Raw genomic sequence first — 15515 nt, 5'->3', positions numbered from 1 at the left:
GAGGTTTGGCCTTGTTGGAGGAAGCACTGGAGGTTTTAAAGTCACACACCATTCCAGGTTCACTCTCAAGCTGTTCCTGCCACCACACCTGCTGTCTGCTCCCACAATTCCCTGACACGATGGACTCTCATCCCTCTGAAACCATAAGCCAAATAAACTCTTCCCTCTGTTAGCGGCCTTGTTCTATCACGGCAGCAGGATAGTGACTGATAAACTATGAGAAGTGATAACATAAAGTCAGCAGTCACTTTAAAACACCTTGGCAAATCCAGAGACAGAAAGTACATCGGCAATAACCCGCTGGGCATGTGTGTGTGGTGGGGAGGGGGCTGTGAACACGTATGAGGATTTTAGTGGGGTGAGGTTATGAAAATGTAGAATTAATGGCGATGGTCATGTAATGTTATGATATAGCACAAAACCCAAACCACTGACTTGTAGCCTTAACAGGCAGACTGATGTATATGAATTATATCTTAATAAAGCAGATAGCAGTGGTCTACTAAGGAGTGTTTCTGGGCCACCACTTACTGCTGCAGAGTCAGCACGGCCGGCATGTGACAGACACAGCACCAAATCACATTCTGCATCCTTCTTGTGAAATTGCTTTTTTGTTTGTTTGATTTTTCTGGGGGGTGGGTTCAAAACTTTAGAATCCATTTTTCAAATATTTATTGGGTGAAGAGCTAGCTGTATACACAAATACTATTTTAAAGGCAAGTAGAGGTTATGGTACAAATAAAGCAATGCAAAGATATAACAGGCACAGCACCGGCACCGGCTGACTGGACTGCAAGGTACACAGGACACGGGACTCCTTTTTGAGACCCTTACCCCACGGTTCCTTCTCAAAGAACTTTCAGGGTTTCTGATCAGTTAAAGAGGTTTGAAAGTCCATATTATCCACATTTGCTACTCCTGGAGGAGCTATGGTCACAGCTGGGGCCACTGAGCCAGGGTCACGGGGCAGACAGCTGGGGCCACTGTCAGGGTTTTGAGAGATGAACCACTACACCGATGTCAAGGTCACAGAAACATTTGCCTTTTACTATAATTTCAATCTCCAATCCCTTTGAATGAAAACACCCCTAAATTCTTTTTTATTTTAGATTTGTTATTTTTGTGAGTCTGAGCACATGCATGCAGGTGCCCATGGAGGCCAGAAGAGGGCAGGGAGTAGAGGGAAGTGGGAAGGAACTCACCTCCTGCCCGAGTGCCTAGGTATATCCACTTACGTACACTGCTCTACCTGTCCAGCCCAATACTTCCTATTTCAATGTGATGCTCAGTCACCAAGTCCTCCAACAATCTTCCCTAGAACATTCTCTCATGGTATCTGCTTCTGTGAAGACTGTGTTGCTGCTGGCCTGCTGTGGCTCTGACTTTTCTCCATGCACCGTGCACCACATAGAGCCCATGCCATGCAAAGCCATGAGCTCCCACTGAGATCTGATTTTTAGTCTCAAGACTGGGACCTAGAGGAGCAGTGGCATGCCCTAGGCTCTCCTGTAAGCCCCTAGCTCCCTCACCCTGCATTTCTAGGACATACTTAAGGGTCTTAAAACATCCTGTCCTAATCCAGTAATAGTCACAGGAATATATCTGTAAAATTAACTGAAAACACAACCAGCAAATCGTTTCTGCCGACTAACTGTTCTCCAGGGCTAAGCCGTGAGAGGAATGCTACTCTCGCTGGTGCTCACGGCACCTGGAAGCAGCTCTTCTCACGGCCAAGGCAAGTGGAGACTTTCTGCTCTAAACAAAACAGCTGTGGTACCTAGAAAGTGAAGTTAATAGCTTGTTGCTCTTTAAAAGCTAACCGTCAGGCAGTAGAGACCCAAGTCAACAAGAGAATAAATTCTGATGCTAAGATTGTCCTTAAACATGTATTTGCCAAAAGAATGCCCCAACATAATCTAAAAAAACAAAACAAAACAAAAAACTGTCAAAATAAAAAGCACTTCCAAAGGGGCAAGGTTGAATTCGGTTATCTAAAAACTGAATTCACATGACATATCTTGTTCTCAGCTACACGTCCCTGGATTACCTAGAAGGATGTGTGTCAAGTAGAGCTCCACACGCCCTTTGACAAGTACACACCAGAGCCTCCACCAGACTGGTCTCTGCGGTCTGTGAGGCCTACAGCACGTTATCCAAACATGCACAAACTCAAGGACAGGGAGGTCACAGCTGCATAAAAGGAGACCGAACAAAGACTTTGCCTGCAATAACACTTGCTTATACATGGACTGCGTCATCAGAGCACCATTTTCCTAAACTGTCTGTCTCAGATTATGCCAGAAAGAAAATGAAAGTCTCTGCTCAAACAGCACAGGAAGCACTCACAGGTCTCTCTATGAGGTCTATGCAAGGCTGCAGGTCGAGACCGAAGTCGATGAAGTTCCACTCGATGCCCTCGCGCTGGTACTCCTCCTGCTCCAGGATGAACATGGTGTGGTTGAACAGCTGCTGCAGCTTCTCGTTGGTGTAGTTGATGCACAGCTGCTCGAAGGAGTTCAGCTGCAGGTTGAGTCATCGTCCAATCACGGGAGAGAAGACAGGAACACTCAGCCATCTAGTTACCCCAAGAGCTCATTCAAAACCATTCATTAGGGAACAACGGTACTACTAAGACTGTTGATGCTAACGACCACACTCAGGGAGGGCTCTCTCTCAATCTGTCCCTTTCTCACTCCAGTTCACCCCAGCTTTCAGACAAGAGAGGGAAGGCCAGGCCTGACAAATGAAGTTAAATCCATGGGAACCATGTGGTGGAAAGAGAACCGACTTCTGTGCATGTGTGAGTGTATACACGGACAGCAAAGGAAAAAAGAAAAGGCAAGAGAGAACAAGAGATAGCTACACCATATTACCAAACATCTCAGTTAAGGACAAGAAAGAAAGAAAGAAAGAAAGAAAGAAAGAAAGAAAGAAAGAAAGAAAGAAAGAAAGAAAGAAAGAAAGAAAGAAAGAAAATAAGGAAGGAGCCAGGCAGTGGTGGAACACGCCTTTAATCCCAGCACTTGGGAGGCAGTGGAAGGTGGATTTTTGTGAGTTTGAGGCCAGCCTGGTCTACATACAGAGTGAGTGAGTTTGTTCCAAAACAGGCTCTGAAGCTATGAGAAACCATGTCTCAAAAAACCAAAAAAAAAAAAAAAAAAAGAAAAAAAAAAAAAGAAAAAAAGAAAAGAAAGTGAGGAGGGGAAAAAGAGCAACAACACAGGGCCTTGAGAGGGCAAGAGGCACAGACATCCCGCGGGAGCATGTGGGCCTCTGGAAGGGAGCTACAGATTATACCTGCTGTGCCCGTTCTCCTCACTGAGGCAGCAGACTCCACAGTGATGTAAAAGACAAATTCAGAATCATCTTATGAATTGTTGCTGGGAGCACAGGCCAAGCCTGACATGACGCAATGCTCGCAGTGAGTGTGAGGCTCCTCCTGCTCTTCTGTGGAAGTCCTCCCAGTGTCAGGCGTCCGACCGCAGCCAATATTCAATGTGAAGTGCATCTCAGCACTGCCACCGCCCCATGCTGCCCCCCTTTCCTAGTGTTCTGCCGAGTGGATAGATTAATTAAGACATGTAATTTTCTTAATTTACTTAGCCTTTAAGTACAACCCATATTCTACTTCCATGCTGTTCGCACGAGTAGAATGTGCCCATAAATAACCTCTTTCATTATAAAAAGTGGCTTTAAATTAGAGGTTCAATTGATCTCAACGGAATAGATTCAAGGCCTGGAAAGGCCACGCAGTATCCCACAGCCCATGGAACTGGTTTGCCGTGTAGAATGAGGTCATACTGGGAGGCACATTGCTTGCTGCACGTTACTAAGTTTCTCAAAGACAAGCCACACTACTTCTTGTCTCAGTGTTAGGTTTGTGTCTGTCTACAAAAATGGGTTTTGATTTGCCTCTGGGTTTATGACATGCTATCATATTTAATTATATACAATAGACTTTAAAAACAATGAATATCTATATTTAAACTACCAATTATATTTTAAAGATTTTATTTTATTAATGTGTGTGTGTGTCACAAGTGTGCAGATGCTCAGAGGCCAAAAAGAGGGCTTCAGACCACTGGGAGTGGGGTTATAGGCAGCTGAGAACTAAACCCGGGTCCTCCGGAACAGAGAGCACTGTTAACCACTGAGCCATTTCTCTAGCACCAGAACTGTAGTTTAAAGTAATTTTGGTTGCAGTGCTGGTGTTTGAATCCTGGGTATAAGCATGCGTGCACTCTATCTCTCAGGAAGATCCCCAAGGTGAGATCTGTTTGTTGTTGCTGTTGTTTTGTTTTTTTAAAGACTCTCTATGTAGCCCTGGCTGTACACCAGGCTGACCTTGAATTCAAGCAATCCACCTGCCTCTGCCTCCTGAGTGCTGGAATTAGGGTGTCCACCACTATACTCAACCCATTTGTTATTTTTTTTAAAAAAATTATCATTATCTTTTTTTTTTTTTTTTTTTTTTTTTGAGACAGGCTGTCCTGAAACTCACTGTGTAGACTAGACTAGTCTTAAACTCATAGAGATCTATCTGCCTACCTCTGCCTCCCATGTGCTGGGATTAAAGCTGGCACGCATGCCACCACTGCCCTGCAAGACCTGGTTTTAAAATTAATCATTCATGGCATTAATTTTAGATGTACAAAGGGCTACACTGAGTTGTAAGCTTCATTTCAGTCCAACTTATTCCTTCTATAGTCAGCCAGATCACTCATTTCTTGTGACCCTTCTAGAAATAGTCTGTGCACTCATTTGTGCATAATCTAATTCTTTTTTATTTTAATGCTATTTCTCGAAATCTCTTCTCAGTAATAAACCATCTCATTGTCTATTTATTTGTATTTATTATATTCACTGTGACTATAATATCTTAACTTTCAAAAATATAAGTAAACATTATAAAAATTATTAGCAAGCAACACAAAATAGTAGACATAATCTAATTGGTAAACCTTGTGTTACCTCAGTCCTGTCTGAGACGCTTTAGCCCCCCTTCTCTAGAAGGTCCTCTTCAGGCAGTAGCAACAATATCCTGAAGACATAACTGTTACAGCTTACCAGACCTCAGGCCCGAGCATAGGGCGGAGAGGGTCTCCATCTTTAGACAGTTTACACACACTAAATCCTACTAATTGCGACGGCAAGAGCCAATCCCTGACATCTATTCTATAACCTAGTGCCACTAGGAATAGCTTCCAAAGTAAGAAGCTAAGGGATAACACGCAGGTGAGAGAACCTGTCTGTATGCTTTCCTTTGGGAATGTGGCCTTGATTAAATGCTACCCGACCAACCCTAGAATGTAAATCCTTATTCACGTAATTAGACTCTTTACAGTCAACAGTGTGGTCAGGAGGAGGGACTCGCACACTATGGTGCCATCATTGCCAATTCCCCTTCACCCTCCCAACCAAGATGCTCATGGGAGCTCACTAGGAGCTCTGGCTGGCTGAACCTACTAAGTTTACCATTCTATGACCTAGTTCCAGGTCCAGGCCAACATCTCTTAATATATATGTGCTAAACAGAAAACACAAAATAAAAGCAAATTAATCCTTTCTCTCAAACACGTAAGCCACAGGATGCTGATGTATGCTAACCACAGTTCCTTGGTCTTCCTGGACCTTCCAGCACATAAAGCACCTCCTTCTTTCTTACTGCACACAGGGCTGGTACTTCTGCACCAGGTGGTAGTGGCTACTCTTACTGTTGTTACACAGTCCGGACAGTGCCCAGATGGCTTGGCTGAGATGACCTGTACTTCTCAGAGGTGACTCCGTGCTGGTCTCCTGATCCCCCAGGTGGTCTGAATAACAATGGCTTGCAGAGGCTCCTATATTTGGATTCTTAGTCACCAGGGAGTGGAACTCTTCATAGGATTGGAAAGATTAGGAGGTGTGGCCTTGTGGGAAGAGGTGTGTTCTGGGGGTGGGCCTGGCCAGTCCCAGCCTGTCTGTCTCTGCCTGCCCCACTGGGCTACCTCTCAGCACCACACCTGCTGCCACGCCCCCACCAGGATGATAATGACCAAGTCTCTGAAACTGTAAACAAGCCCCTAATTAAATGCTTTCTTTTATATATATTAAAAAAAGAACCTCAGTATAAAAATTAAACATATATGAGCCAACAACCTGTGAGCTGTATTTCTTTTACAACTCTTAGGTTATTTATAATCTCTATGGAATATAAAAGCACCATTTCTTCTTAAAAATCCCTTCATTTTTCACTAATTGAGTTTATAACCCCCACCTTAGTATATCTCAAATTAAACTATCAAGTTAACTCCTCACCAATATTTAAAAAGGTTAAAAGGCATCACTTTTTTAAAAAGTATTTTTATTTTTTGTGTCTGCATGTATGTCTACGGACAACATACATGCAGTAACTGAGGTTGCCAGAAGAGGGTACCAGCAAGTTCTAACTCTGATAAATACTTTCCCTTATATCGGACTCTCTATCCGGAACCCTATCCGGATTCTCAGCTTTCTGAGCAGACAGCTTCTTGTCTTTCAGGAATGTCTAACTGCAGAATGCTCACGTGGAGATCTCAAGGCCTCAGACAGCACACTCAGCACTCCGACCACACACAAATAAGCATGCCTGTCACCACTCAGACACTCCCGAGTGAGCGTGCAGCCTCCAGGGGCCTGCCCAGCTCTCCGCATCATAGCACTCTCTCACCCCGGGAGCTGAGTGGTTATTTGCTGTCTCCTGTTGGGCTCTAATCAAAGAGCACGGAATGTACCTGCTTATTTCTGACTGCCAGGCCCTGAACTGCATACATAAGTGAACCATAACATTTGTTAGGAGAACGAACAAAAAAGAAAAACGGGCAAAAGGGAGGGAGATGAAGAATACCTCAAAAATTTCAAAACCAGCAATATCCAGGATCCCAATGAAAGAAGCTCCCTGGCGTTTGGTCCTATCCAGCGCTTTATTGATGCGGTGAACGAGCCAACGAAACAGCCGCTCGTAGGTAGCTTTTGCCAGTGCTTCCACTGCAAAGTCTGCCTGTAATTAGATAATATCAACCTTTATCCAGGAAGCGGTCTTAACACTTGCAGCTATAATATGGCGTTCAATGCTATACAGAACTCACACTTCAAACAGCATTTACTGCTCAATTATATCGCAATGTTACATTTCAATAGGGGCATTAGTGCACTTAATGAGAATTGTGGCTAATCACTTTAGCGATTGGACAAAGCCCTCCCCTGGCCTTAGAGCCCTGGGCAACAGCATCTCTCATCGGTCTGGTTTCTTGGCAGTTTGCCCTTGGGGGATGAGGGATGGGATGTGGGTCATCTTCCAACCTTCTTAGTCAAAGCTATTAATGTCCTTAAAGCCATCACAACTAAAGAGTAAATATGACCCCTATGTTCTCGCTGCTGTGCCACACAGTAAGAAGACAGCACAGTGGGAGCCTTGGCCTTGTTTGGCTGCTATGAAACATACAATCTGTCTATCAGATTATTTGTCAGCTAGGGGACAACTGGAGATGACATTTCAAATTTACTTACAAAAATCAATCTAAAAAAAAGTAAACCACTACAAGAAAATCAAAACTCATTTAACGCCAAGGCAATTCCATGTGCTCTTACTAACTCAGTTTGGTGCCTGCCAAGCAGAAGCTAATTGCCCACAGTTTATCATGCCATGCATTCGAAAGCACAGTCTTCCGTGGACTCACTTGTTCTTTGGTCTGGGCTTTCTGGACGTAGTCTCGGCCAACCTTGATCCGGGGGGTGAGAATAGCCCGGGTAAACTCCATCACGTTCATCCCAAGCAGGTGGCAGAGCTTCTGTGCGACTGCGGGGACAAAGTTCCCTAAATGCTCCTTGTCCACTCATGAGCCAATCATGGCGTTTAAGCAAAGGAAAACTCTAGAAACTCAAGTCCTGAAGTGTAACAAAGCTTTAAATTTGGTGAAAAATGCTTTCCTTTCTTCTGGATAAACAGGCCACCAGTGAGAGATAGCAAGCCTTTGCCCTCCTGGCCTTCTAGAAGGGTGACCTTGTCTACCTATGGTTCACGTGAAGATCTTAAAGCCAAACAACTGTCCTGTGACATGTCTTCAATCACTCCACTAAGCTGGATGTGACTGGGTGAGAGGCACATGGTGGATGGAGCCCTGCTGCTAATCTAACTTTATACTGAATGACACACAGAAAGGTCCTAGTGGTCAAAAGTTATAGGAAAATGGTCCATAGCCTGATCAAGAAATGGTGACCATGGCCCAGGTATGGTGGCTCATACGTTTAATCCCAACACTCAGAAGCAGAGGCAAATGGATGTTAGGGAGATCGAGGGCTAGCCTGGCTTACATAGTGAGTTCCAGGACAGCCAAGGCTACCCAGAGAAACCCTGTCTCAAAAACAAAACAAGAGAGAGTGACACACTGATTCAGGAAAAGAGTCAGTCCCTCCAGAGTCACACAACAAAACACTAACAAACCTCAAGTGGGTTATCAAAAAGGGCTTTTTTGGGGGAAGGTCTGTGCTCCTGTGTGTGTGTACATGTATGCACACGCATGTGGAAGGTACAGGGCACTGCTGGCTGTTGGTACTCAGGTGGCATCTACCTTACTTTTAAGATAGGTCTCTCACTGGCTCAGAGCTTTCTGATTGGGCTGGGCTGGTGGACAGGGAGCCTTGGGGATCTGTCCTTGTCCATTTTGCTTGATTCTAAGTTTGTGACCCATTCCTGACTTTTTATGGTGGGTTCTCAAATGAAACTCAGGTCCATTACATAGCTTATAAAGCAAGCATTTTAGCAAATGAGCTATCTTCCTATCCCAAAATGACTATTTCGAGGGTGGGCGGTGTGACTTCACGTCAGCATTCACTGACCATGTGCACTGTGGATGTCCCCGTGACACCTCCTAGGCAAGAGAGGCTCATGTCCCTTCAGAAACAACCTGGCAGCTCTCAATACCTGCAGCCACATCCTCTTGGTGTACAAACTGTCATTCCTGACCAATGTTTATTTAAATCTATTTTCAACATTTAGAAACAGAAAAATTTCTCATTAGAACATCTGGATTCCCAATGAGTATGGCACACTGCGTCCCTGTAATCAGGAGGCGAAGGCAGAAGGATGTAAGAGTCCGAGGCCAGCCTGGAGCCCATAGTGAGACTCTACCTCAGCACCCAGTCCAAAGGAAACAAGCAAAAGTAGCGTTCGTCAGTTTACCTGTGTTTTCTGGCATGGAAGCTTGATCAGTGTTTCTCTCCTTTTTGAAGGAAATATTCCCAAACTGCAGCACTGAAGATACGACTTTAAGCATTGCTTTATATTGATGAAAAGAAAAAAAAAAAGCCATCAAAATGTAGCAGAGACATATTCCAACTTATCTGGTACTAAAAACTGGCTTTGTGTAACTTTTTGGTAACTCTTCAGAGTTTCATAAAATAGACAGTTCTTATTAGCTTCCTAGTTACTTTCTAATTTGGGTGATTTATGGCAAATGCACAGGAGTTCTGACAGTGAGGAGTGGGGTCTTAGGACACGTACAGAGGATATGACAGTGAGGAGTGGGGTCTTAGGACACGTACAGAGGATATGACAGTGAGGAGTGGGGTCTTAGGACACGTACAAAGGATCTGACAGTGAGGAGTGGGGTTAGGACACGTACAGAGGATCTCTTCGTGGGAGAAGCCCATTATCTGCATTGCTTCCATGGTCTCCTGGAAGTTATCCTTGTCCTGCTGCCCAGGGATCGGGATATAGCCATTGGAGAGGAACCTGTAGTTGCCGAAACCTTCCAGGAGTAAGTCAGCTAAAAGGGAACACAGAGGATAAAGTTTAGCTCATGGTCATCATCAGACTGAAACACTCTACCCGTGGACACCGGGAACTCAGGAGAATGGACTGGCCATTCAACCCATTGCGGCACACTTTTCCTTGCTAATTCACACCATGTGTGAACATACACAGATGTGAATGTGTAAACACCTCTGCAGTTTGTTTTCTGTTTTGCTTTTTTGGCATTAGTGATTTATACAATTTTCTATTTGAAACTGTATAGCTGAGAAGCAAGTAAAATTTCCAGATTTAAATATTTTTGCCATCATTTGAATGAAAGCTTTGAAATCCTTACTCTGTGTTTTTATCTTGACAGGTAACTGGCTCTCCTGCTCTTCTGTAGAAGTCCCCAATTCTTAACTATATCACACTGAACTTTTTTTAAATTAAATTTTTTTCATTTATTTTAGATTCCAACGACACTTTCCCTTTCCTCCTCTGTTCCCTCCCACCCCCACCTCCTGTCTACTCCTAAACTTTTTTTAAATTAAATTTTTTTCATTTATTTTAGATTCCAACGACACTTTCCCTTTCCTCCTCTGTTCCCTCCCACCCCCACCTCCGTCCACTCCTCCTCTGTTCAGAAAGGGACAGACCTCCCAGGGGAGTCAACAAAGCATGTCAAATTACTTTGAGGCAGGACCAAGTTCCTCCCTCTGCATCAAGGCTGGGTGAGGCATCCCAACACAGGGAAGGTCCTGGTCCCACTGCTAGGGGCCCCACAAACAGACCAAGCTACACAACTGTTGTCCACATTGAACCTCTATAGGAATTGTTTGCTCCCCCAACACCTTCTGTCGACACCCTGAAAATGTTTTGATTAATTCCAGTTGTCTGCAAATGAAAGTCTCTGAGTTTTATTCTTTTCAAATGTATCATCTTGAGTGTTTGGTCTCTCTTTCTTTGGTATTCTGTGTGTTGCCGAGTTCTACCCCTCGCAGGCTTCCCTCCTTAGTTCTAGTTCCATGTATTCACAGTATTCTGGGTGAGGGAAGTCTAATTGCAGCGGGTATCTACTGTAAAGCTGCATGGTGCACACAGTAACTGCAGAAACACTGACTCTAGGACTCTAGAACAAAACACTTGTATATCTCTCTCTTCGTAGTATTTCTGAGCCAGCAAAATTCTTGCCTCAGCTAGACAGGGTCTCACTATGTAGCCTTGGCTGGCCTGAAACTCACTATGTAAATGAGGCCTCAAAAATGCTGAGAGGTCCACTTGTCTCTGCCTCCTGAGTGCTGAGGTTAGACCACACTTGGCTTAAGTTCTTTTCATTTTTTAAGAATTTTACTTTCTACTCTTCCCAGCCCTAAGCTTCCAATCCTTGTGATAAACACCAATAAACAAACGCCCACCCTACTCACTCTGGTATTAGTGTGAATACAGTCTATGTGTAGTTGCAAGTCAGGGAATGAAAGCTTTATTCTACATTTTATTAAGTAAACCCTCCCCCATTTTCCATTGTAAATGTTGGAACAGAAACATATACAAAGATGGCTTTTAATTTAAGACAGGGTTGCTTGATCCCTGGAGGTTCTGAACTCTCTATGTAGACCAGACTGACCTCGAACTCATAGAGATCTGCTGGCCTCTGCCTCCCAACTACTGAAATTAAGGGTGTGTGCCAGCACGCCCAATTCTAATTCATTTACAGAAAATTTCAAAGGCCAATACAGCAAAAGGCACACACCTGCCACTGCAGTGCAACAGTCAAGGAGGTAACTGAATGCAGAGGAGCATGAACCCCACTACTCACACTTGAGGTGCTCCCCCGCTCCAGACAGCAGCTGGTAGAAGATATGAAACGTGCGTTCATCTTTAGCTTGACGAACAGCACGAGATTTTTCCAGAAGGTCTGAGCAGAGAAGGTTAAGGATTTAATTACCAAGAGGGGGACTTCAGCAGTGTCTACATACGACTTTCTTTCTCGGCTATATATGAACTTTGTTACAAAGAACTGTATTTTGTATGAGACAAAAAACAACACAGCTTATGATTCTTACTAGTTTTCTAGATGCACTGATTTGGGAGGGAACTGAAAAGATTACAGGTGTCTCCTTCAACCCCATTGCTCCCCCACCCACCACGTGGTGCTGTGGACTGTGTTAAAAGCACACAGAACTACACAGGACGTGAAGGAAGCTACTAAACATAAGTGACATACATAGAGCTGCTTAAGGTAGATAGTGTCTAACACCAGGATATCACAGGGTTACAAGTAAGGAGCGGGCACAGAGAAAGCAACCAGGAGACAGTTAATGAATGAAGAGCTGAAAATAGAGTTGGTATGTGTTCCTCTTCTCATTGCTGTGGCACAGTTCCGGACAGAAGCAGCTCAAGGAAAGATCCAGGACCACTGCCCATGGATGGTACCGGCCACTTTAGCTCAGCAGAGACAGTCCCTCGAGGCCTGCCTAGACTGTTGTTTCTATGGTAATTCTAAATCCCATTAAGCTGACAATCAAGATTAACCATCACAGTGTGACCCAGAACACATGTGCCTGACCATTCTGTTCCTGTGACACTCCCCTTGTTAAAAACCCTTGCATGTGCTAGGTACTGGCTCTCCATCTTTGCACATGGGGTTCGTCTCCCAAGGGCCTCGGCATCGTTGCTACACTGACCACTGGGTCTTTTGTTTCCTGCACTGAAGCGTGAGAGACCATTGCCTAAAACATGAAGCTATCCACCTGCCTGTGGAAGCAGCACCTGAATTTGAGACAAAGAACACCCGTCTGCGAATGCAGAGCTCAGTGTGAGACGTTCTGGGCCCTCTGCACAGGGCTTAGATGCTGCTGCGGTGTCGGAGGATCCGCAGGCACACTAGTGCTCATGGAATCTGGTTCACCATTTTCCAAACCGATAACCTCCTTTCCTGGGGCTACCAAATGAATTAATTCTCTAAGTGCAAGGTGCCTGAATTTTTGGCTAGATTACCTCCACCATGGTCTCATCATTAGGTGAGACACAGGACGATGAATGGTGTTATTAACAGACGACCATGAATGAGCTAAATGGTGCGTTCATTGTATCATCATCCCCATCCTGGCTCTGAATGTACAAAATTCTATTCTTAATTCACAGAACTTTCCCACCTAGCCTTCATTTACAGCAAATGAATTTCCATCATTGGAGATTATTATCTCAATAATTGTTACTTATTAGCTCACTAGCCAAACAGTAATTTTGTGTGTGACAAGGCTAGGCAAATATCCTACCAACTGAGCTATATTCCCAGTCCCCGTAAATTTGTGTCATATGTACCCATTGTTCCTTCAGGCCATTCTATGAAATGATATATCTTAGGATTACTCTATGTATCTGTTAAATCCTGACTTTGCTGTGACTTTATTAAATTACTTTAACTCTATAATTTCATAGGCTTGTCTCATTGAACAGAGGCACAGCCAGAATCATTATATGGTAAACAAAGGGCAAACAACCACAGCTGTCCAGTCATACACCACGGAGTATGGGACTCTTGCTGGTTTTAAAGATCTGCCATTTATATTTCTGAATACTCGTGGGGGCCTGTGCGAGTTTATGTGCACCATGTGTATACAGATGTCCACGGAGGACGGGAGAGGGCAGCAGATCCCTTGGAAATGGAGTTGCATGCAGTTGTGAGCTACCTGACATGGATGCTGGGAGCCAAATCAGCATCCCATGCAAGAGCAGTATGAGCTACTAACTTCTGAGCCATCTTTCCAGTCTCTGTGGCCTGCTTTTGACAACAACAACAGCAGCAACAAAAACATCCACACCATTTTGTAGCTGATAACCAGTAACTGAAAATACCTGCAAGTGCCACCATGTCACTTACGTCCTCCCACCAGGTGTGAGGTCACACATGGCTGCTCAAGGCTGCAGGAAAATGAAGTCATTGTTTTGGAAAAAGGATACATGTTTCAATGTTGGCCCCAACAATATAGCCTGTTACGTCAAAGTTGATCCGAATAAACTTGCCCTGAAAAGAGAAAAAACTTGAGATAAATAAGGATACAGAGGACCCAAGTATCATAGCAGAACAAGACAATATATCCTCCTCAAAGGCAAAGAAAAACCTCACCAATGTAAAAGAGCGGCGGTAGGATAGACCACTGTCCTACACTGTGATATAACAAATCTAGAAACTGGTAAGAAAGGATAAGATGAGCTGGAGAATACTGCTCGGAGGCCCTGAGCTTGGTTCTAAGAAGGCACATCAGACTCACAACCACCCATAACTCCAGATTCAGGGGCCGGCACCCTGCTCTAGCTTCCACTGGCACCCATGCACACGGCACATACACATACAGGAAAAAGATTAGTAAAAATTTAAAAGGCGGAAAAGTAGTAAAGGAATGAACCCCTCCCTACCAGTTAGGACTTGAAAGTCCTCCTAAGTAGTCTGAGGCAGGAGGCATCTCAGAGGAACAGCAAAGCTAGACTCCAACCGTTCGGGCTGAAGTTATAAATGGAAGGAGAACAGAGGCCCACGAAAAACTGGAGAGTGAGGAAACTTGAGCAGGCCCAATTATAAAAAGTAGCAAGGCAGGACATTTCTTCCAAAATGCTAAGCAGTTTTATAAACATGAAGCAACTTGACCCGTTATATACCCTTAGGAGAGAACGGGCTGGGGACTGGGGTCAGTCACAGGATGTTGGTCCAGCAAGCACAGTTTGCGCCCCAGCATTCCCACCACAAACAGACAGACAAAAAAATTTGTAGGGGAGGAAAAAGGAAAAAAAAAAAAAAAACATTTGGAGCAAGAGAAAACAGGGATTGTTTCATAATTCTTTGATAGTTATTATTACACTGAGTACCCAAACTAGTAAAGACAGGATGAAAACAAGAGAGGCGAGACTAAGATAAACTGACTGCAGCTTACTATATTTATAAGATAGAAAAGGCCAAATTAAATACTCGCTAAAACCGGAACATGAGCAATGACTGAGAAGGGCTTATTCTAGAACTGTTAGGAAGTACTGACAACTGGTGAAAATACCACTAATTTCCATCAGTGGGGTCTCAGAGGTCCTCCTCTGAGAGGGCTGTTTCTAAGCCCTGGGGGAAATGGGAAAGGCTTTGATTAGTTGCCATGTGAATCACATATATACAGTTGCGTTTGGCTTTGGTTCATGGTGAGCCTTATCACATACATTTATATATAAGAACATACAAGACAGACTTCTGGGTTTTCAATAGTTTTCCAGAAAGTTAAAGTGGCTTACAAAAAGCATGTCTAGTCTTCTTTCACACTTTCTTACATACTGAGAAACAGGCTGTGCTGATGTGGATGAGAATGGCCCTCACAGGCCATATGAATGCTTGGTCCCTAGGTGATGGATTGTTTAGGAAGGACGAGGAGGTGTGTGTCCCTGGGGTAGGCTTTGAGGTTTCAAAAGCCTTGCTTTTTCTACCTGTTTCTAACCTGCAGATCTGAACAAATGTGAGTCCTAGCCACCGCTCCAGTGCCATGCCTGCCCACCCCCCTGCCTGCCACCTCACTCACCATGATGTGATTCACCCTCTGACAAGCAAGCCCTCAACTAAATGCTTTCTATTAGTTGCCTAAGACATACATCAAGTTAAAGATGATGCACTAGTTACCACATTAGTCTCCCAGGCAATCCTATTATTCTTTTTATTATTTATTTGTATATGTGTGTGTCTACTATGTGGGTTTATATGTACCACATGTATGCAAGAGTCCAGAGAAGC

At 44.1% G+C, this 15515-nt stretch overlaps 1 protein-coding gene across 4 annotated transcripts in view; it reads right to left on the bottom strand.

Annotated features, from left to right (window-relative positions):
- The window catches only part of Myh10 (myosin heavy chain 10), a 131863-nt gene that overhangs the window by 48805 nt on the left and 67543 nt on the right, over nucleotides 1-15515 (bottom strand). For all 4 annotated transcript variants that reach the window (XM_057775512.1, XM_057775514.1, XM_057775513.1 and 1 more), the window contains 7 exons: nucleotides 13715-13778; nucleotides 11568-11666; nucleotides 9642-9785; nucleotides 9200-9295; nucleotides 7698-7816; nucleotides 6866-7018; nucleotides 2347-2520 (listed from right to left, as the gene is read on the bottom strand). In XM_057775512.1, the coding sequence (XP_057631495.1) occupies nucleotides 2347-2520; nucleotides 6866-7018; nucleotides 7698-7816; nucleotides 9200-9295; nucleotides 9642-9785; nucleotides 11568-11666; nucleotides 13715-13778 (849 nt within the window). The remainder of the gene's footprint in view (nucleotides 1-2346; nucleotides 2521-6865; nucleotides 7019-7697; nucleotides 7817-9199; nucleotides 9296-9641; nucleotides 9786-11567; nucleotides 11667-13714; nucleotides 13779-15515) is intronic.

Source organism: Chionomys nivalis, chromosome 7, assembly GCF_950005125.1.
Source record: "Chionomys nivalis chromosome 7, mChiNiv1.1, whole genome shotgun sequence".
Lineage (NCBI taxonomy): Eukaryota > Metazoa > Chordata > Mammalia > Rodentia > Cricetidae > Chionomys > Chionomys nivalis.
Note: the sequence above shows the minus strand (reverse complement) of the source record. Positions and strands in the feature narration are given on the sequence as shown.